This window comes from Fusarium musae, chromosome 5 (assembly GCF_019915245.1).
Source record: "Fusarium musae strain F31 chromosome 5, whole genome shotgun sequence".
NCBI classification, from domain to species: Eukaryota; Fungi; Ascomycota; class Sordariomycetes; order Hypocreales; family Nectriaceae; genus Fusarium; species Fusarium musae.
This window is the reverse complement of record NC_058391.1, coordinates 4327346-4348195: the sequence shown is the minus strand read 5'-3', so window position 1 is coordinate 4348195 and position 20850 is coordinate 4327346. Positions and strand designations below refer to the sequence as shown.

Genomic DNA, 20850 nt, shown 5'->3' with positions numbered 1-20850 from the left:
CCTCCGATGATCCAGTCACGACTCGTATCAATGGCCGTCACATGGCTTAGTCTCAGTCAGCGCCGGCGCGAAGAGCTTCTGGCTGCAGATACCTCATTTCTACCTCCGAATTCCAGTTTTGCGCAAGCGAGGCTTTTGATTAATCTCGGAGCCATAAATACCGGCGATACAACCATGAATAAACTGTTCATCACTCATATCAATCTTCACATTTAAGCAAGAATATTTCTTATATCATCATGGATTTCACCGGCGAGACCTTTCCCATTACGGGCATCCCCTCAGATGCTAAGCGTAAGACCAACAATATTCCCTACGCTCCGGGTCTTCCTTGCCGCCGTGAGATATCCCACTACTTCCCCTCCGATAATGCCTTCACACAGAAACAGTGGACTCTCATGGTTCTCGCCCTTAATCGCTTCCAGGAGCTTGAAGTTGATAAGAGGCTGTCTTACTTCCAGGTCGCGGGCATCCACGCATACCCTCTGAAACCATGGGATGGCGCTGCACCTCCTAACCAAGATCCCGAAAATGCCAAGAAACTGCCTCCTGGTGCTAATCCCTACGGGGGATACTGTGAGCACAACACCATCACCTTCGCGACGTGGCATCGACCCTATATGCTGCTGTTCGAGGTACGTACAATAATTTCTCTTGCCTTTACGACCGTCCGTTGCTGATTTGTAATTTAAGCAACTTGTGTGGACTCATATGAAGGACCAAATCAAGGACTGGGTGAAGGAGCGGAAGCTCGACCCCAGTGACGCTCCTGAGTGGGAGAAAGCAGCTAATGAGTGGAGACTTCCATATTGGGACTGGGCTGGTAAGAAGTACAGCAAGAAGCACGGACAAAAATACGCTCTCCCAGAGATCTTTCGCTTCCCGGTAATAACTACCTATCCTCCCTACGACACCAGAGGAGAGACAGGAGTCACGAATCCATTCTATGAGTTTAAGAATCCCATGAAAGACGACAAAGGTAACGCAAGAGCATTTGGAGACATGCCAGCAGGCATGACTCAGTGGAATATCCCGGACAATGTTGAAAAGGGAGATGAGGGAAAACCCGATGTCATACTGCCAGTAAGGCTCCGTTCCATTTCTATTGCCTCCAACTCATCTAAATAATGTCTTAGTGGAGCAAATGCTCAGCGACAAGTCGCTATGGTCTACGAAGCGACGATGGCGTAACTTGGACGGGCCTTACCGGTTTCAATAACTTCGACGAAGCCAACAAGACTTTGAGCACGTTTGAGGAGGGCTGGTATCCTCCCTATAAAGAAGGAGATGAAAGGCGGAAGAATTTTCGGGGTCCCGGCACACTGTCCGATGCTGTCAATCGTCTGTTCTCCCCAGAGTATACGGACACCTGGGAGACCTTTTCCAGCACCAAATGGTGGAATGAGAGTGCTCGTGAAATAAGCACTGGCTATCTTTCGCTGGAGTATATCCACAACAACGTACATGTAGGTTATCACCGCTCGCAACCGATTGATGAGGTATTGACTTGTTGAACAGAACCTTACCGGCGGTTCAAATGCCAAGCTTCGTGATCCAAAGAAGCCTGACCAGAAAGGAGGATGGGGTCTTGGTCACATGTCAGATGTTCCAGTGTCGGCATTTGACCCCATCTTTTGGCTCCATCATTGGTGAGTAGAGCTTCTCGGACGAAACTCACTACTTGCTAACACTACTCAGTAATATCGATCGCTTGCTTTCCATGTGGCAGTGTTTGAACTGGGAAACCTGGTTCAACGGGGTCCGTACCCAGCAGTATGTTAAGGACAAGAAGAAGGATGATCCTCTCCTCCCTTTCCACCGCGAGAAAACCAATAATCCGGCGACTGGGTACTGGACGTCAGATGATGCCCGAGACTGGACTAAGTTGGGCTACCAGTATGATGATCTCATCCCTCAGCCAGGCGCAATTGATCCTGAAAAGGAGGTTTTAAAGGAGGATCAGTTCAAGATTGACCTTAAAAAGCATATCGAGGACCTCTACCCCAGCCCTCAGAAGTATTCCAGGAAAGTCTTCGAAAGCAAAGACAAAAAGGAGCAGATCGAGTTCTTCGGGCGCGATAACGTTAAGCATCAGACCTGGAACGACTACCTTATCAATGTGGTTTACGATCGGTATGCTCTGAATGGAAGTTCCTATTCTATCCAGTTCTGGCTTGGCGGCAACGGCGATGATCCCGACACGACGTTCCGAGACGAAGAAAACTTGATCGGCCAGGTGTACTCATTCGCTGGAATGGCTCCCTCCGCTGAGACTTGCTCCAATTGCGCTTCCCAGAAAGACAAAAAGGTACTCTCCCGGGCTCAAGTTCTTCTCACCATTCCCATCATTTCCCAGGCGCTCGACAGCGGCTTCAAACACATCGATACAACTGAGGTAGGCAAAGTCAAAACTTATCTCCAGAACCACCTGCGATGGAAGTTTGTGCAGATTGGAGGTTTTGAGAGACCTGCCGAGGACTTCCCGAACACTACTATCTCTGTCTTTGGAGGAACTGGCAAGCCTCAGACTTCTCCAGACAACGACGAAAAGGGGATCCCACCTATCTATGCTGATTATGAAATCTTGTATGAGGCCACGCAGGAAAAGACTTGCGGACTGACTAAGAAAGATCCTGTGCTTGGAGCTTCTCAGAAATTGAACTTTCGGACTTTTAGCAATTAGTTAATTTAAGGCAGGGTATTTAAAACTGTTTAAAGAAAGTAATAAAGTCTGTAGCTAGTTATATCTTTTTATATATAACTTTTTATATATAAAAAAAGCTAATAATATTTTTTATTAAAGTAATAAAATTAAAAGTATTTATAAGTTTTTATATAATTATTTTATTTTAAGAAAGTAATATTACTTTATTTTTTAAATAACTTTAATAATAAGTAATAATTCCCTTTCTTTAATATAATTTTATTAATTTCTTTATATTACAGACCAGATCTCAGACCTGAACATCTGTGCCAGGAAGCACTATAGGCAGACTGGTTAGCTTATTGATTTGTGTTTTATATAAACGTTTGTCCGATACTTTTGTCTAACCACATTAGGGTCGCTATTGTCAGGAGAGTAAGGAACAGCTAAGCATGCAGTCAGAGCTGACGGGGATAGTCGGCAGATAAGCCCGCTGCGCTGTACAGAACCCCGCAATCCTCTAACGTCACATTGCGGATCTGACTTCCGCATTCTCATCGCCATTAATGGGACAAGCTATAAGCTCTTTAAAAGGACCCTCATTGTTACAAAATGATTTATAAAACAAATTGTAGGTTTCAACCTTGAAAAACCAGAACCATCCTTTCTACGCCGCTACAATGCCATCCTCAAAGACGCCGTTAGAAGTTGATGATGTCACCATCACCAGCTTCACCGTTACCGACATCAGATTCCCCACTAGTCTAGACGGAGTTGGATCAGACGCTATGCATGTTGGCACGAATGGGTCGCATCCATACATCCAACTTCATACCAATCACCGTGATTTGATCGGTGAAGGCATTGTCAGTCCTGTTATGGTCGACACCTTCAGAAATGCTACTAATGGTCACATAGGCTTTCAGCAACGGTCGCGGAAGCGAGCTTATTTGCATGGCTCTTGACATCTTCGCTAAACGCGTAGTTGGAAACACAATGCATGAGTTGACTCGGAACATGGGCAAGACCTGGCGATATATGGTCTCCGACTCCCAATACAGATGGATCGGTCCTGAGAAGAGCGTGACGCATTTGGCTGTTGCTGGCGTACTAAATGCCGTCTGGGATCTCTGGGGCAAGATATTAGGTCTTCCTGTGTGGCAGATCGTATGTGAGATGAATCCTGAGGAGATTGTCCGCTGCATCGATTTCAGGTATATCACCGACGTCATCACACCAGAAGAGGCTATCGCTATGCTTCAAAAGACTGCTAAAGGCAAAGAGGAACGCTTGAAGGAGGCATTCGACAATATTGCCGTACCAGCCTATACGACATCCGCCGGATGGATGGCGTTCTCTGGCGAAAGGATGAAAGAGGTACTGCATGAGACATTGGCGCAGGGTTATAAGGTCTTCAAGTTCAAAGTCGGGACCAGCATCGAGGCTGATAGAGAAAGATTGTCTGCTGTGAGAGACGTCCTGGGTTACGGTAATGACTACCAGATCATGATTGATGCTAATCAGGCAAGTGATCACTCCGCTTCATGACAGCTATCACTGACGTCGGAATAGGTATGGAGCGTGCCTGAGGCCATTGAGTACATGAAGCATTTGGTGGAGTTCAAGCCTGTTTTTATTGAAGGTATGCCTCAACCTCCCTCAGTCAACTAGACATACATTCCTGATCCCTTATAGAGCCAACAAATCCAGACGACGTGCTCGGACACGCAGCTATTCGCAAGGCGCTGAAGCCGTATGGCGTTGGTGTTGCAACCGGCGAGGCAGCACAAAACAGAGTCACTTTCAAGCAGTTACTGCAAGCTGAAGCAACTGACGTTGTCCAAATCGATGCTGTTAGACTTGGTAGCGTTAACGAATGTCTTGTGAGTCCCCAATAGTTACAGTTGATTCACGTCCCAAGCTAATGATTCTCGTTCTAGGCGGTCATGCTGATGGCCCTCAAGTTCAATATCCCATGCGTTCCACACAATGGTGCAATGGGCTTGACAGAACTCACGTCCCATCTCAGCACGATTGACTATGTTGCTATCAGTGGGCGCAAGTCAATGCTGGAAAACGCCGACAGCCACCGCGAGAACTTGCGACATCCCTCAAAAATTGTCAATACTCACTACGTCACGCCATTATCACCAGGCTACTCTACAGGCTACACTGATGAGGCGCTTGAAAAGTATACTTATCCTGATGGCAAGTTCTGGTCATCTGAAATTGGGTTGAAGATTATCGCGCAGCCCACGGGTGGCGAGCTCTAACATTTGATTCGTGACTATCATCTATTCATTGAGATGTTTTCACACCTTGGTCTCTTTCATAGCAATGTGAAATAAAATGCGGACGACCAGATAAACAACCGATATCAAGATCATGAATCTTTCAGACTCTTGTTCGAAGACGTGTCTTCCTCCTTATCTCCTTAAGTATTGCCAAAACGTCAGAGATACTGGAAACATTCCATTGACTCAAGTTATCGATGGCCAGAGTTTGGAGACTCTCTATATCAGGAACAAAGTGCCGGAGGTCAGGATTGAGCGATGATAATGTCAGTATGATCACCGCCCCAAGCGACCTGATTCGGTGATTTAGTATAAGACATTGTGACCTGATAGAGGATACTTACGACAGTGCGAAAGTCCATGTGTATTGACTTGGAGCGCGAAGAATCTTAGAGGTGTGGTAAAGATATAAACTGCAACTTTCGATGCAAATCCCTGCCTTTTCGGCAATCACACTCGAGACGTGTGGGCTCGTGTGCGTTGTAACATGAAGAACAAAAGGTCGGTAAATAATATGCTTGGCGGCATAATAACGAATTCTCAATATCGATATCCTATCATTCTCTATTTCTTCAAAATTCAGTGGTGGTCGGAACGGCTCGGGGATGGCTGCGTGCCATAGGTCGAGTTGACGGTGCAGTTCTTCACAAACAGAGGTGATTGAAGTTAGCTCGTCGATAGAGAACTCTTCTGGTGTCATAAGTGAGGTTGATGAAAGAGACGTGTTGAGAGTATTTGGTCTTCTTGGGTACAGGGAGTTGTGTATACGGTTCAGAAGCCGTCGAATGGATATCTCGGCTAAATAGGCTGTCATGTGAAGATCATCTAAGTTCCCACATTGCGGTAGGTTTGCATCATCTGTCAATTGCTGAAGACTGCTTCTGGGGAGCTCTAGCTCAGCAAGTCTGTCGCATTCAACGATGAAGCAAGACCAAAACAACCGCAGTATATCGACCTCTGTATTGAGTGTTTGCTTTTGGCAATCCAAGCTGGTTTTCTTAGCGATTAGCTAGTTTATGGTACGTAGTACTGACCTTGAAAGCTTGAGTTGTAAGAGATTAGTAGCCAAGTATATGAGTCGCCAACTGTGAAGCGGACGGACAATATATGCAAAGTAGACACTCGCCAAGACAAGTGCCTGAGCTAATGTGAGGTCGAAGGAAAACAACCATAATGAGCGAAGCATTAGCGTTGGTAGAGCATATCTCATATATTCTGTACTATTGGGTGAAGTTTGTGGATGGCATGATCTTATCGGTTGACCGGAGACGGCACCTAGAGCAAAGACTGTCATGCATAAAGCTGACTCAGTGCTCGAGTTTGCTCCCTTATCCAGGAACCTTTCGTAGATTTCTGTAAACTCTGCCTGGTCGAGTACTGGATGGCTAACGTGCACCGACGAGAAGAAGGTGGCAACTAGGTGGTCAAGCACCGATCGATCAACCTGAAAAGGTGGCAGCGGATTCTGCGACTGTTCTGGAGACAGCTCCGGTGGCAGAGGAGTCTGGGTCTCTAGGAGGAAGAATAGGTTTGTTGGATACTCACCCACTAGCATTTTCACGGCTGGGAGACCTAGGAGGTAACTTGAAGAGGTCTTGTGCTCGGCCGGAATATTCATCGGTTCGGATGCTACGTCCAGCGGCTCTCTTAAAACCGAGGAGAAATGCAGAGGCTCGTCTTCGGCGGCTTGGGTCCCAATCGCGGAAGCACTGATTATTGATCCACAGTTTGCATTTGATACAGCGCCTGGCGATGAACTGACCCGAGACGCTGGCTGAGAATGGTTCTGGGATACCAAGGCTGTTAAGTGCTGTTGTTGCTCACCCAGCATGTCTTTAATATCTTTCAACCGACTTATGATTTCTTTTGTGCCCCCAGAAGCATCGATTCTGTAAAGCAATAGTTAGACTCTACGTCTGGAGCAGGTGGTAGCATGGCTATACCTTTGTGAGGGGCCATCATCGTAATGACAGTCCGCTCCTGACCTGGTGCAATTATTGCATCTTGGCTTGGTGGCGTCACATCGCCGTTTCCTACTGCAGCTCAGCAACTTACGCCTCCGTCTTCGATGGCACACAGCTTACCGATGGCGGCAATAAGTACATGCCAACGCGACTCTCTGCCGATTGAAGCTCATGTTCAATTATGGAACGTGAACACGGTTGACAAAAAGAATAATACAGTAAATAATGTATGGTGAAAACAATTGCACCCCGCACTCAGCGGGGCGGATTTACAATACACCGGTTATGCATCAGCAGTATTGACTGTTATAAATTCTCTTTTGTGTTTATATGAGGAATGCATAGTGAGAACGATAATGGCCTATTGGAAAGACTAACAGGACTAAGATGCTGGACGTTGAGCAATATAGAAATGGGAGATCTGAGTGGAAGGACTGATTGCGATGTGCCAGAATTTGATACGATCCTGATGAGCTACCTTGTCGCCAAATTTTACATTCAATGCAGGCCTTGGCAAAATCGTTTATTAGAACAGGTTATTGCCCTTTTTAAATCTGAGCATATTCTGTGTCTTTCTCACCAAGTGCCAGTAGGTTAAGTATCTTCTTGTCTTGTGTTATTATTTAACTGCTCAGATAGGGTACCCTATATTACAATTACTAAACTCACTCCAGTCACTAAATTGCTTTAGGCCAGTTAACACCGTTCCGGTTACTAATACCGCCTATACCCGCCTGTACCCGCCTTCTGCTTGCGCCGGCCTGTGTCGAGTTATCTTCTAAGCCTTGAACGTGTTAAACGTTCCCTATCAAGCAGTGCTGAGGTTGAGGACTTTCTTTTTATTAGCAAGATATTTAGTATCTCAGTGTATTACATGTAGAAGATTAGAAGTAAGTTACGCTCTTGTATTAGAAGAAAACTGGGCTAACATAAGGAGGGAGACCCTTATAAATCCCATGGGGCAATGTCAAACACAGGCTGGACTATGGTTTGTACCTTTAGCGGGTTTTCTCCATTTAGTGTTATGTCAACCAGGTCGAATAATCATGACTTGTGTATACCCCTAACTTGCGTAATCAAGTCGATAACAGTCCTTGTAAAAGGTATATAATCAAGACCTAACTCCCGCCCAGCCGTCTCCCCATCCACACCATGAGACTCATCGGGAGCCTGCACCTCACTCGATACATTATCTGCCCAGGCATAATTCCATGTAATGATGCTGGCAGCCTTGCTGTATGTAAATCTCTCAGGAGATGCTGGAATGTATCGCTTCCCGCCGGCCTCAGGCCGCAAAAGTGCCTCCACGTGAGCTTTCGCAAGGTCGCGAACGTCGATCCAGAATGGCACCCTCGCAACTGGGAGCGGACTCTCGCCGCAGGCTATTTTGAAGAGCATTTTGTTTGACTCATTCAGCGCGTCGACGTTCGTAACGGGATGTCGTATGGGACCAAACGTCATAGGCGGGCAAAGGGTGACTAGGTCGAAAGAAGGGTTCTCTTTAGCCATGAAGTCCCAAGCTTTGAGTTCTGCAAATTTCTTGGATCCACGGTATGCTATTACAGCACTTGTTTCCGGGCCAATCGACTCTTCGTATGACAGAGGGTTCCAGTCATCGCCGGTATAAGTGAAGTACGGTGGTGCCTTGCGCCCAGCATCAAGGACGGATGCAAAGGAAGACGTGATGACGACGCGCTTTACTTTCGGCGAAGTAGCTGCCGCTTTGAGGATGGAATCAACACCATTGATGGCTGGTATAACCAACTCCTTCTCATTATCTCTGGTGTCATACGTGAAAGGCTAGATGAGATCAAAATCTGCGCAACAATATGCTGGTCTTTTATAGCACGTACACTTGCAACATGAATAACCGCATCAATGCCCTGGATGGCCTCCACAAACCCTCCCGGATTCTCAAAGTCGTCAATCTGAACGAAATCAAGTTTCCCTTGAAACTCAGGCCTCGCATCAATCATCGCCTTGCCTTTAGATAATGATCGAGTAGCCCCGCGGACTTTTATACCACGCGAAAGAAGTTGGTCGACGACATGCGCGCCAATGAACCCGGTGGCACCAGTGACCAACACGTATTGTCTAATGAGTCAAGGTCAGTCAGTCGTTTTATAATAGTGTGAGAGAACTGTGTGTTTCGACGAACATTGCAGGAGGCGAAGACATCATCTTAGACAGGATTTGCTCAATAGTATCAATGATAAAGGAAGAAAGGATTGCAAGTTATCATTATAATTTTACATAATGTGGCTTTATTATCTTTACCGTGCCACTATCCGTATTACTTGTGTCTCACCACATGATGAGCTCTCATGTCTTGACTTTCGGTTCAATGTGCCGCCTTACCCCGCCAGCTAGCCGATAATAGAGACGCGGGAGCTCTGCCGCCTATCCCCGCCGCCAATAACGCTTGCCCATACCGAGACTAATACTAGACTAGCTTGTGTCGAAGCGGTTAATGCTAGCCGGATTTCGTTCCTCCCTCGCTACTATCACGCAGTCTACGCCGAAGCGTGTATCAGCCGATGGGTTGTCCGATTAATTTCCCCGCACAACGCCTCATTAGCTCAAGGTTCCCCAGATCATACCCCAGACCCCAAACTCAATCGTCTGGAAACCGGCAAAGGCGCCTGATATAGAGATGGCGTCCCTGTGATTATTATAAATGACAACAGATCATCGCTTCCTCTGTTATTCGATCTCATCGTCGTCCTCTCACAACTCTCTTCTCTTCACAAGACTGATACTCAATGGCTTTGGGTAATCTCAGGGGCACGCCACTTTTGGTGTGCGTGACACTTGTCAATGCTGGTCAGTGACCCGGCCACTCTATGATGAGCTCTATGCTGATGCGTTAACGTAGTCTCCATGTCATGGTTTGGTTACGACCAGGTAAGCTTGCCCATGTAGTATCAGGTCCATGGAGTCAGTCATTGACGGTCCATCAGGGAGTTTTCTCATCCGTTCTCATCTCAGCCGACTTCAAGTACTGGTTTCCCGAGACTAAGGTCGCGAGTATCTCTGGAATCGTTTCCAGTTGCTTCGCAGTAAGTAACAGGCTTACCTCTGAACCAGTGCATGTGCTCAACTACACGATAGCTGGGCGCCTTCTTTGGGGCAATCTTTGCCTTTATTTGCGGTGACAAGTTGGGGCGCAAGAAGACCATCTGGGTCGGTCTCCTCAGCAACCTAATCGGCGCTGTTCTACAAATCGTGTCATGGCATCTTCCTCAGATGATAGTCGGGCGTGTCATCAACGGATTCGGTATGGGTATGTCTCCAACGTTAATCTTCTCCACGCAAGTTGAAACACAATCTCACGTCTTGGCTCGCAGGCGTTACCTCATCAACCTGTCCCGTCTATCAGGCTGAGTGCTCTAAGCCTCGCGTTCGAGGTAAACTCGTTGTCGTGCAGTCCCTTTGTAATACCGCCGCCTTTTGCCTCGCCAATTGGATGAACTACGCCCTCGGTGTTCGAAGCGGCCCTATCCAGTGGCGTTTCCCCCTCGGCTTCCAGCTTCTGTTCCCCTGCGTCATCGCCGTTGCGCTGCTCTTTGTCCCCGATTCTCCTAGATGGCTGATGCTCAAGGACCGACACGAGGAGGCTCTTGTGGTCATAGCACGACTTGCTGGCAGTAACGCGACCCCCGAGGATGTCGAAGTCGTGACAGAGTTCAGATCAATCCAAGCGACAATCCAGCAAGAGCGCAATGAGACCGTATCCATGATTGATATGCTCAGGTGTCGTGACAAGACTCAAAACCTTCGCAGGATCCTACTGTCGTGTGGTACACAATTTATGCAGCAGTTCTCGGGTGTCAACGCTCTCGGTTACTACCTCCCTACCATGTTACAGCAGGTTCTTGGCTACAGCGCACGCCGAAGTCGCCTTCTCACTGGCGTTAATGGCACGATCTACCTATTTGCCGCTATCTGCTGTCTGTTCATTATTGACCGCTTCGGTCGCCGAAAGCAAGCCTATACCTAGCCCAGGAATACCGTTAACTTACTGACCCTCCTAGGATGATGCTTTATGGAGCAGCGACAATGGGCTCGTGCTACATGATTGTATCCATGACTCTTCTCGGCGCTAAGCATAACCCAAGCATGAAGGAGAGGGTACGTCGTGGATCAGAGACACCCAAATTGAAGATAAACAGCTAATATCTTCCGTAGCTCGGTGAAGTCACCACTGCCTTCTTCTTTATTTACTACTTCTGTTATGGTACTAGCTTTGCCAAAGTCCCGTGGGTGTTCAACTCGGAAGTCAACTCTCTCGGCTGGCGCACGCGGGGAGCTGCAGCGGCCACAGCCACTAACTGGATGGGTGGCTTCATCGTCACTCAATTCACCAAGACTGGCGTTGACAATCTCAATTGGGGCTTCTTCCTCTGTAGGTGTCTAGTAGCTGTGCCACCGAACAAACAGCTGATTAAGGACAGTATTTGCTGGCTTTTGCTACTCCTACTTCCCGATCGTTTATTTCTTGTATCCCGAAACCGCTCGTCGTACCCTCGAGGATATGGACCAGATCTTTATACAGAACCCAGGTCTGATCGTTTGCCGCGTTCCAGAACTCACACAGCGAGAGCGTCCTGAGACACTGATTACTCTTGAGCAAAAGCGAGTTGAAAAGGCAGAGGTGGCTCATGTATCCTATGTGGAGTAAGTAAGTTACTAAATACAGGACTCTTCTACTGTGGAGAGGCTATCTCATTTAGTCCCTAAAAGAGATATACTTTGCAGGACCAAATGTAGCCGTCCAAGCACGAATTCTCTTCCCAAACATATACATAGGTATCACGATAAGAATCAGAAAATACTGCAGCCCAACCATCTGTCCAAATGCCTAGAACGACGTGTTAGCAGCAGGTCGTAATAAGCTGATAGGGATATTAGATAGGCATCTTACATTCTGTACGCCTGTTCCCTCCTGCCACTTTGTTGTGTAAAGTGCCAGAATCGTTCCAACCGAGTTTCTGATGATGAAGATGACGACGAGAGCCTCACCTGCAAGCTAAATGAACATGAATCAGCCAAAAGATGTAGATTGAGTTGCCTTATTATCACTAACCTCTGGGTAGCAATCCACAGCATATGTCACAGCCACATTGGACACAGCGGTGAGGCCAAAGCCCTCCATTGCATAGCCAAATGCGGAACCAACCCAGTTGGTGTGGTGTGCTATACAGAGACCGAATGTAAGAACACCCATGGGGCCAATTACGGCTGGGACAATGATCGCTGGCAGTCGGTATTCTGGTTCATGTCGACCTCGGTTACGTTTTGTCATTCGAATTGCAATGATGTCAATGAGTTTGCCTCCTATGAAGAACGCAAACACGGCACCAATGAATCCAGACACTCCCAGCATACCAACCATGCCAATATGCCAATTGTATGGCGGTTTTGTGAAGGTTGAAGATGCCGTCAGTTGAACAACCAGGTTCCTGTAGGATATCGTATTAGTTCTAACAAATACCCCAAGTTCATTCAGCTTCTTTAAAGACAAAATAGAAATGAAGAGAAACTCGGAACATATGAACGTTGTTAGGTGAGGCCTACCAGCCAACGAAAGCACCAACTGTTAGTCCTGTCCATAAAACAGGTGGATAGGCTACCAAGGTGAGGATTCGTAGAAATGTACCGACAAAAGAAGCGTTCGAGTCATAGCCACGAGTGAGACTCAGCTGAGATAAGAGGCCTCTCTTGACCTTATATGATTCAATCGGAAGACTAAAATCCACCTTGTCACGAGGATATTGTGACTCGCGAATCGTGAAAACACCAACGATGAAGGTCAGTCCCGCTGCGATGCTAAGAATACCGCAAGTCCACCGCCAGTCGATATCCTGCGTCACCCAGGAGCAGATAAGCGGACCGAGGAAGAAACCTGAACTCAGCGCCATATGAAATATCATCATACAATGGCCGCGCTCATGGATGAAGAACAGGTCTGTGACAAGCGAAGGGACTGTTGCGTCGGATGCCGAAGCTGCGAAGCCAGAAATGATTCGAGCTGCAAGAAGGCTTCCGTAGGAATGCGTCTCGAAAGACCAAATATTACAACCCATCAGGAGCAGAAGCGATACAAGATATACCGGGCGCTTTCCAATAACACGCATCAAGGGAACCCAAATAATGTTTCCGACTCCCAGCCAAAGCACATTGAAGCAAACGAGGTATCCCGCTTCGGTGGGGGTTCGATGAAACTCTGCAGAAAGAGGCTTGATGGCGACGGTGAAGTTGGATGCGTTCATGGTGGCAAGGAACGTGAAAAAGCACACCGTCAAGTAAGTCGAGTACTTCTCAAGAGCTGACCAATTCTGTATAGTTTGGATCGCATGGCTGTCAGATACAAATTTCCTAAAGTTTCAAGCACAGGATAGACATACAAGGGGGTCATTGGGATCATTGGTAGGTCGAGGAAACAAGACAATACCACGACTGTTTGACTTGACAGAAGAGGCCGCGGCAGCTAGAGTCTTGAGGTCGTCCCCTTCACGGTGTTCACCATGAGCGGTTTCGTTATCTTTCTCCATGAGTCCCCCAGTAGAGAAAAGTGCACTGGTATCGATGTCTGAGTTGTGGGCTAGAAGTGTTATTTGCAGTTGAGACTTGTGGCTGTGAGCTTGTCCCTGCAGAGAGAGCCTGGAGAAAAGTGCACTCGAGTATAGAAATATAATCAAGATGAGAGTGTAATGTTGTGAGTTGCGTAATGTGAATACAAGTAGGACGTCAGGGAGGGGCCAATACCCTGTTTTTAACTGCGACCGCTGGAGACCATATCTGCCTAACACAACGCAAGTCAACGAAATAACAAAAGCTTCAAGGAGCCCCGCAACTACCGCCGTGATCTCCCAGACATCCAATCTGGGGAAATCCGGGGAAGCGCATTCCCGGATTGCGGGGAAGATTAGATTTGCAACCGGAATATCCGCGTAGGGTGCCACTTAACTTACCTCGATAGTGAGCCGGGCCACAAAGGTTTTCGGAAATCCCGACCTGACTCTCTTCCACGTCTAGAGCCTTGTAGCTATGTTAAGCGGAGTAGGTTTCCTCGTTATCTTTTTTTATATTGATGCCTGTGTGACCATTGGCCGTAGTCACAATCTTTATTTACCTTTACGTCGACTTCTAGGGATAAAGACCACTGTTCTTTACAGTCTAGAATCTATTTCGCCCAGCCTTTAAACCATGCCAGAAGACATCGAGATGAATCACGGTAGTAACAATACCAAATTTGGCCTTATTATTAATGGACAGAGGACGCCTGTGCCGCGCTCATTTCCTGTTCTTGACCCAATCAGCCAGAGAGAAATTCATTTAGCTCCTTCTGCAGATGAGAGCGATGCCCTCGAAGCAGTCAAAGCCGCCGAAGTGGCCTTTGAGACATGGCGGGACAGTACTCCACTTGAGAGACGTACAATCATGCTCAAGGCCGCCGATATTATCAGAGAGCGCAGTGACGAGATCGCTGCGGCAATGGTGCAGGAGACAGGCGCCAAAAAGAGCTGGGCATCATTCAATATCGAAACCTGCGTTCAGCTCATCCACGAGGCTGCTGCGATGGCAACGCAAATTAAAGGCGAGCTTTTGCAAAGTAACAGCAGAGGTGTGTCTCCCATTATTCCAAGGCTGCCAGTGATCTATTCCGCTTGTTGAGATCATGTTCTGAGCCCGGGTTCAAATTCAGGAACTACTGCCATGATATTCAAAGAGCCGTGCGGTGTGGTTCTAGGAATCGCACCTTGGAATGCTCCGATTGTGAGTAAATCAATATGTGTCATGATGGTATTCTGACTAGAGCCACCTAGATTCTAGGAACGCGAGCTTTCGTGATCCCGATTGTCTGTGGCAATACAGCGGTGCTGAAAGCATCTGAAGCTAGCCCATACACGCAATATCTTATAGTAGATGCTTTTTTGGAAGCGGGGCTGCCTGACGGTGTCCTGAACTACATATGTTGTCCACGCAACGTGGCGCCATCGGTCACGGAGACTATGATCGGCCACTCAGCTGTTCAACGCGTCAACTTCACTGGCTCAACAGCCGTTGGTCGAATGATTGCTACTGTGTGCGCAAGATATCTGAAACCTGCCATTCTCGAAGTGAGTTAACAATACTGGTTTCTGTTCCAGAACGGAATCTAATGCTTTGATTCCTGGCAGCTCGGAGGCAAGGCACCGATGGTGATTTTGAAAGACGCAAATCTGGAAGAAGCTGTACGAGCAGCCGCCTTTGGTGCAATGCAACACCAAGGCCAAATTTGCATGTAAGAGAACAAAAAACGAGCCTCCTCCTCTCCTCAAACGCTGTACTCAGACTTGCTTTTAATTTTAGGTCTACTGAACGAATCATTGTGCACAAATCGATATTTGCAAAGTTTTCAGAACTTTTCGCTATCAAGGTCAGTGATAGCAGCTCTGAATGTGATGTCTACCTAGCTGACCCGTAATGTCATAGATCAACTCAATGCGTGCTGCTGACCCATCCAAAGATGGCACCGCGACCCTTGGCTCTCTGATCAGCCCGACAGCCGGAACCCGTTTCGAGAAGTTGGTTACAGATGCACTCTCTAAGGGTGCCAAAGTGCGAGGCGGCAAACCCGGGTTTGAAGGTGCAGTCGTCCAACCCATCGTGCTTGAGGGCGTAAGCAAAGGGATGGATGTCTACTACCAGGAATCTTTTGGGCCCATGGTGTCACTTTTTGAGTTTGAAACAGCCCAAGAGGCTATTGATCTTGCTAATGACACAGAGTATGGTCTCGTTTGTTCTGTCTTCAGTGAGAATATCTCCGAGGCTTTGGCAGTTGGCCGCAGGATCCGCAGCGGATCCTGCCACATCAACGGAGCAACCGTTCATGGTGAGTCTATAAAGACTCGATTCAAGAAAGCCTAAAGTACTGACAATTCCTGACTTAGATGAGCCTCATCTCCCACTTGGAGGGCAAAAGGCTTCTGGCTATGGCCGTTTTGGGGGCTCGGCATGCATCAATGAATTCACTGAGGATCGAGTGGTAACAATTAGTGCAAAGGGCGGCTTCTTTCCTATCTAGATTCTAAGTTTCTCTTACCTAACTGCTTTTTACAGCTAGCTAAGCATATAATTAGTAAGACATCATAAAGGAACAAGCAGAACCTAATCCTCTATTATTAATTTATCTTTATATTCCTTAGTTCTTAATAAGTTTTCAAGTAGAAGTAAAGAATTAAACTGTTCATAAGCTGGTCTCTTTACAGCTTGGCTTACAGGTCTATGGGGAACAGATCACTAATTCCTCGGATTCTCCGAAACCAGACAGGTTTGCTTTTCTTGTCGCTCCTTATTATTAAGCCGAAATCGCCTGACTAGTCCGCCTGGCATCGTTCGTAGCTTGCCGCTGTAACCGAGCCCCCGCAATCCAACACCACACTAGTCAACATAATGTAGAGGCTTACCTGGACTCTGGCCATCGTTCACTTGACGCGTGTCTCTATCGTGGTTCTTGGGCTCGGAATTTCCGGATTACGGGGAACTGGACGAACTTATGGTCCGTGGTTGCTTGACTGGCTGGAATTCCGGTAGAAGCGAGCTATCGGCTCATTGGCCTTTGTGAGGCACATGCGTAGCATACCAGCCATTTTGTTTCCATTATGGCCTACATGGGTCGCAAGTAGGTATACGTATTTGTATATATATGTGTGTTGACCGATGCAGACAGGCCATCTCACGTGAAAGCGTATTATTACCCTAAGTTGATCAGTTGGTTTACTTGACTTGACGCAAAGACAATGAGCGACTACACGACAGCAACGGCCATTCTTGAAGCTCTTGAGAGCGCTGGAGTTACTCATTTATACGTCAACATCGGCAGTGACCATCCGGCATTCGTGGAAGCTATCAGCAAGCGCCAAACGGAAGGGACACAAGGAAGCTTGCAAGTATTTACAGCGCCCAATGAGTTCGTGGGCCTTAGCGCAGCCCAGGGCTTCTTCCAAGCCACAGGTCGTATGCAGGCCGTGCTAGTCCATGTCGATGCCGGTACTCTGGCTATGGCTGGCGCTATACACAATGTTTCACGGGCGCGAATTCCCGTGATTATGATTGCAGGCACTAGCCCAGTCACGGAAGAGGGAGAATTGACGGGCACACGAAATGTTAGTATAATTCACTTCCGAAAAGGCGTATCCATTTACTAAGTGGCATGCTTGCTTCTGCACTTACAGGAATTCATTCACTATCTTCAAGACACGATTGATCAGCGCGGCATCGTCCGTGGCTACACAGTCCTAGATCAAGAGATCAGGACGGGGAGAAACGCCAAGCAACTTGTGCTTCGTGCGGCACAATTCTCCAAGAGCGATCCGCAAGGGCCTTCTTATTTGATAGCCTCGCGTGAAGCGTTGGAAGAGAATATCACACCATATACCGTGGATGAGAGAATGTGGAAGCCACTGGCACCTCGTGGTCTTGCGCCGGTGGTTGTGGATGAGATTGTCGCAAGTTTGATCTCGGCAAAATCTCCGGTTGTCGTCACTACTTATCTTGGCCGTGATACCGAGGCTGTAGCAGAGCTCATCAAGCTTTGCGAGTCGCTCGGAGTAGCTGTACTGGTATGTCACACCTGCTTGGAAATTAGAAGCCTTCACTGACTGGTATTCGTTGCATGAAACAGGAAGCTTTGCCCGCTTATATGAACTTCCCGCATGACCACTGTCTCTATGCTGGTAACCACTGGAGTGAAGGGCTGCCCAACGGTATCCTGGATAATGCAGATGTCGTGCTTGTCCTAGACTGCGACGTTCCGTGGATCAAATCTGTGTTCCGTCCTTCCAAGGATGCAAAGGTTTACCACATTGACTGTGACCCTCTCAAGGTCAACATGTCTCTGTTCCACATCGATGTAGAACTCTCCTGCCAAGCAGACATGACTACAGCATTACGGCAGATGAATAGTGCCATTTCTACATCCAACTCTATATCCGCACAAGTGGTTCAGGCTCGGGTTAGTAACGTCACCTCCATACATGACACCTACATCGATAAAGTCAGGTCATTGGAAGTACAGCCTGCCACGGCCATCACTCCCCACTTCGCCTTGTCCAGGCTGCGCGAACACCTCACTCCGGATACCATTGTCCTGAGTGAAGCCATTTCCAACTATCGGCCTACATGTGATGCGCTCATGCGCTCGCAGCCTGGGACGTACCTGACCTCGGGGGCCACCGCTCTTGGTTGGCACGGCGGCGCCGCCATTGGGGTTGCTATGGCTCACCCAAGTCGACTGGTTGTGGCTGTGACAGGTGATGGTAGCTTCATGTTCAGCATTCCATCCACGGTGCACTGGATGGCGAGGCGGTACAATGCGCCATTTTTGACTGTCATTCTGAACAACCGAGGTTGGAAGAGCCCGATGCTGAGCGCCTTGGCGGTTCACAAGGACGGGTACTCAAGCAGGATGGTCCAGGCAGACGATCTACATGTTACGTTTGACCCCAGCTGTGATCACTCACAAGTTGCGGTGGCAGCGGGCGCTGGTTGGGGAACAGTTGTCAAGGAACCGAATGAGGTGGATGCAGCAATCGCTAAAGGCATTGAAGTTGTCCGTTCTGGCAGAGCAGCTGTTGTCGATATCTGGCTGCCAAAGTTCAACATTGTCGACCGAGTTGGTTAGTTTGCCTTCTGTCTGGAAAATGTAGATATGATAGATAGAGTCAGAATAGGCAATGCCCTCAAAGTGGCTGTAAGAGGTCATAGTGGAGCAAGAGCCCATTGAGACAAGACCAACAGTTGAAGCCAAGCCAAGACAGTAGAAGGAACTGGTGTTCTGAGTTACTAGGTTCTTAGTTATACTTATATAATTCTTCAGATCGTCAAGTTGTGTCGCTATAAGGTGTCTGAATATTGAACTTATCACCACTGGAAGCTTTCCTCAAAATACTCAATAGGCGGCAACGATGGCACTGTCCTTGCCGCCACCACGCATCTGCTTTCATCGGCCATCTTGGCAGGGCCGCTTGTGACTACTGCGATGCTTCCTTCATAGTCATCCTCCAATGCTCCGTCAATAATCTCTTCGACGTTCAATCGCTTGGACCTCCATTCCGCGAGTCGGTATATGGTTTCATCGCATGCTATTCTGCCATCAACATCGCCGGCTGTCAGATAGATGTTAATCTCTACCCGATCGTTACCAAGAATATCACTCAAGTCAGTGTTCAGAACATCAACGGCGAAGGCTGACTGTCGCACAGCCCAGTGTACTTCGATCCTTGATGGCTTGCTCGAGAGTGTCGCGAGTTTGTGAAGATATGACAACGGGACCGCTATTCCGCTTCCACCGACGATGAATAGAGCTTTTTCGAAGCCTTGAAGAGGCAGAGTCTTTCCGTACGGGCCGTCAATAGCCACACGGGCCGTCGCCGGTTTCGGTCGTTCTTCTTCGGCATACGCCCTTAGTCGCGAAGTGAAGCTATCATATGGCCGAATCAAGAAGGTCATTTCTCGTTGGGACTTCCCGGATGCAGGTCCCACTTCACCAGAGGATCCATGGTTCAGCAGCGGTGCGTCTTCTTCTAAAGTATCTGTGTCGCATCGACCGGATCCCGAGATAGTCGCTACTGTGAAAGGATGGCTTTCCCAAAAGTTCCGTTGATTGAGCACCATGATATAGTAGAATGTGCCTGGCTCAATACTGTAAAGACTTGAACAGGTTGGAACTGTCACACGGATCATGTGTGCGTCTTCGTTGTAAGTGATGAGAGCCTTGGTGTCCCAGAATTTCGGGTTAAAGGCCATGATGCGCATGCCACGAATGACCCGATCAAGGAGCCAAATTAGTGCTGGAACCCACACAAGAGGATCATAGGCACCACTAAATATCGACACGTGTCTGGTAATCCGTTAGTCTGTGATGTAGTCCGAGTTATCACTGTTGAGCGTACCCGAGCATAGTGACGAGGATCCAAAATGATAAAATGATGTGCGTGATGAGAAAGAATTCATAATTTCCACGCCGTACACAAAACATCGATAATGCCACTAGCAGACAGATGAATATTGTGGCCTATGGAGTCGTGAGTTAATGGCAGCGTCGTGGGATAGACTACTTACAAGCTCCCCAGTCCACCAAAAGGTAAATGTCCATATTTGACAAAAGTACTTCCACCCACCACCTTCAAGAGTCAGTAAACATATCTACGAAGCTGTTACATTACCTTACGTTGCAGAATTATTATAGTATATCCGATTGAGTGTATCACAGCCTGTACTGTAGCGATTCGGCCAACCCATCGATGGAAGTTGTTATAAGTCTTGAAATCCCAGTCTGTTAACCAGATAACGAGATTATTCCTCATTCCGAACAGCCATATAAATGGAAAGTTAGCGAAGGAGAGTATCCCAGTTCTATCAGATACGTGTCGCAGTACTTGTGTCCAGATAGAAGGGTAGCTAGGCATTAATAGGTCAATATGTCTTTCCAAATCGAGCAGTTGGGAAACTTACTAGCCATAACCTTCAAATATCTCGTATCCGTGTATAGTACATGCTATGTTGAGGACCACGAAAAGAATCAGAGTTAATGTCTGTATCCTGGGAGGCAGGGTACCCCAGCCCCCATAGTCTTGTACACAGCGTCTGCCAAGAGTTGCGGGTAGAAGGATATGACGCTTTAGCCAAGACGTCTTTCGACCTGGACTGGAGAACGATTGCCCCAGGGCCCGGTTCGTGATACCTACTCCGACTACCAACGCCCAGAATATCCCCATGGCCCAGCCGTAATAGTTGTGGTAGTCCCATATGTAATCATGAGTGTCCTGTTGGATCCGTTTAGTAAAGAATAACTGCCGCTTTGGGTTGGTATACTAACCAGCGTTCTGACCCATAGATCATAGTATGACTGCGATGGAAGCATCGAAACTCCATACACATGGGATCGATCCGGGCTTGTGGC

General features: G+C 47.7%; 8 protein-coding genes across 8 annotated transcripts; 5 read left to right on the top strand and 3 right to left on the bottom strand.

Annotated features, from left to right (window-relative positions):
• Positions 1 to 239: 239 nt before the first annotated feature.
• Positions 240 to 2683, top strand: J7337_007845 (uncharacterized protein; the record flags this gene model as incomplete). The annotated part of the gene is made up of 5 exons (XM_044825472.1): positions 240 to 635; positions 694 to 1083; positions 1137 to 1466; positions 1519 to 1649; positions 1699 to 2683. 5 exons carry the CDS (start codon positions 240 to 242, stop codon positions 2681 to 2683), a joined length of 2232 nt encoding a protein of 743 aa, XP_044681129.1.
• A 641-nt stretch (positions 2684 to 3324) lies between these two features.
• J7337_007844 (uncharacterized protein) lies at positions 3325 to 4917 on the top strand (the record flags this gene model as incomplete). Its single annotated transcript, XM_044825471.1, has 4 exons — positions 3325 to 3510; positions 3563 to 4172; positions 4340 to 4527; positions 4585 to 4917. 4 exons carry the CDS (start codon positions 3325 to 3327, stop codon positions 4915 to 4917), a joined length of 1317 nt encoding a protein of 438 aa, XP_044681128.1.
• Positions 4918 to 7946: 3029 nt separating this feature from the next.
• On the bottom strand, positions 7947 to 9080 carry J7337_007843 (uncharacterized protein; the record flags this gene model as incomplete). Its single annotated transcript, XM_044825470.1, has 3 exons — positions 7947 to 8702; positions 8756 to 8996; positions 9061 to 9080. The coding sequence occupies 3 exons, from the start codon at positions 9078 to 9080 to the stop codon at positions 7947 to 7949; spliced, it is 1017 nt and encodes a 338-aa protein (XP_044681127.1).
• Positions 9081 to 9787: 707 nt separating this feature from the next.
• J7337_007842 (uncharacterized protein) lies at positions 9788 to 10902 on the top strand (the record flags this gene model as incomplete). The annotated part of the gene is made up of 3 exons (XM_044825469.1): positions 9788 to 9961; positions 10014 to 10185; positions 10250 to 10902. The coding sequence occupies 3 exons, from the start codon at positions 9788 to 9790 to the stop codon at positions 10900 to 10902; spliced, it is 999 nt and encodes a 332-aa protein (XP_044681126.1).
• A 1044-nt stretch (positions 10903 to 11946) lies between these two features.
• Positions 11947 to 13174, bottom strand: J7337_007841 (uncharacterized protein; the record flags this gene model as incomplete). Its single annotated transcript, XM_044825468.1, has 2 exons — positions 11947 to 12364; positions 12480 to 13174. 2 exons carry the CDS (start codon positions 13172 to 13174, stop codon positions 11947 to 11949), a joined length of 1113 nt encoding a protein of 370 aa, XP_044681125.1.
• A 937-nt stretch (positions 13175 to 14111) lies between these two features.
• Positions 14112 to 15815, top strand: J7337_007840 (uncharacterized protein; the record flags this gene model as incomplete). The annotated part of the gene is made up of 5 exons (XM_044825467.1): positions 14112 to 14529; positions 14829 to 15025; positions 15086 to 15189; positions 15258 to 15324; positions 15381 to 15815. The coding sequence occupies 5 exons, from the start codon at positions 14112 to 14114 to the stop codon at positions 15813 to 15815; spliced, it is 1221 nt and encodes a 406-aa protein (XP_044681124.1).
• An 872-nt stretch (positions 15816 to 16687) lies between these two features.
• On the top strand, positions 16688 to 18570 carry J7337_007839 (uncharacterized protein; the record flags this gene model as incomplete). Its single annotated transcript, XM_044825466.1, has 3 exons — positions 16688 to 17053; positions 17123 to 17509; positions 17536 to 18570. 3 exons carry the CDS (start codon positions 16688 to 16690, stop codon positions 18568 to 18570), a joined length of 1788 nt encoding a protein of 595 aa, XP_044681123.1.
• Positions 18571 to 18809: 239 nt separating this feature from the next.
• J7337_007838 (uncharacterized protein) lies at positions 18810 to 19694 on the bottom strand (the record flags this gene model as incomplete). Its single annotated transcript, XM_044825465.1, has 1 exon — positions 18810 to 19694. One exon carries the CDS (start codon positions 19692 to 19694, stop codon positions 18810 to 18812), a length of 885 nt encoding a protein of 294 aa, XP_044681122.1.
• Positions 19695 to 20850: the final 1156 nt, after the last annotated feature.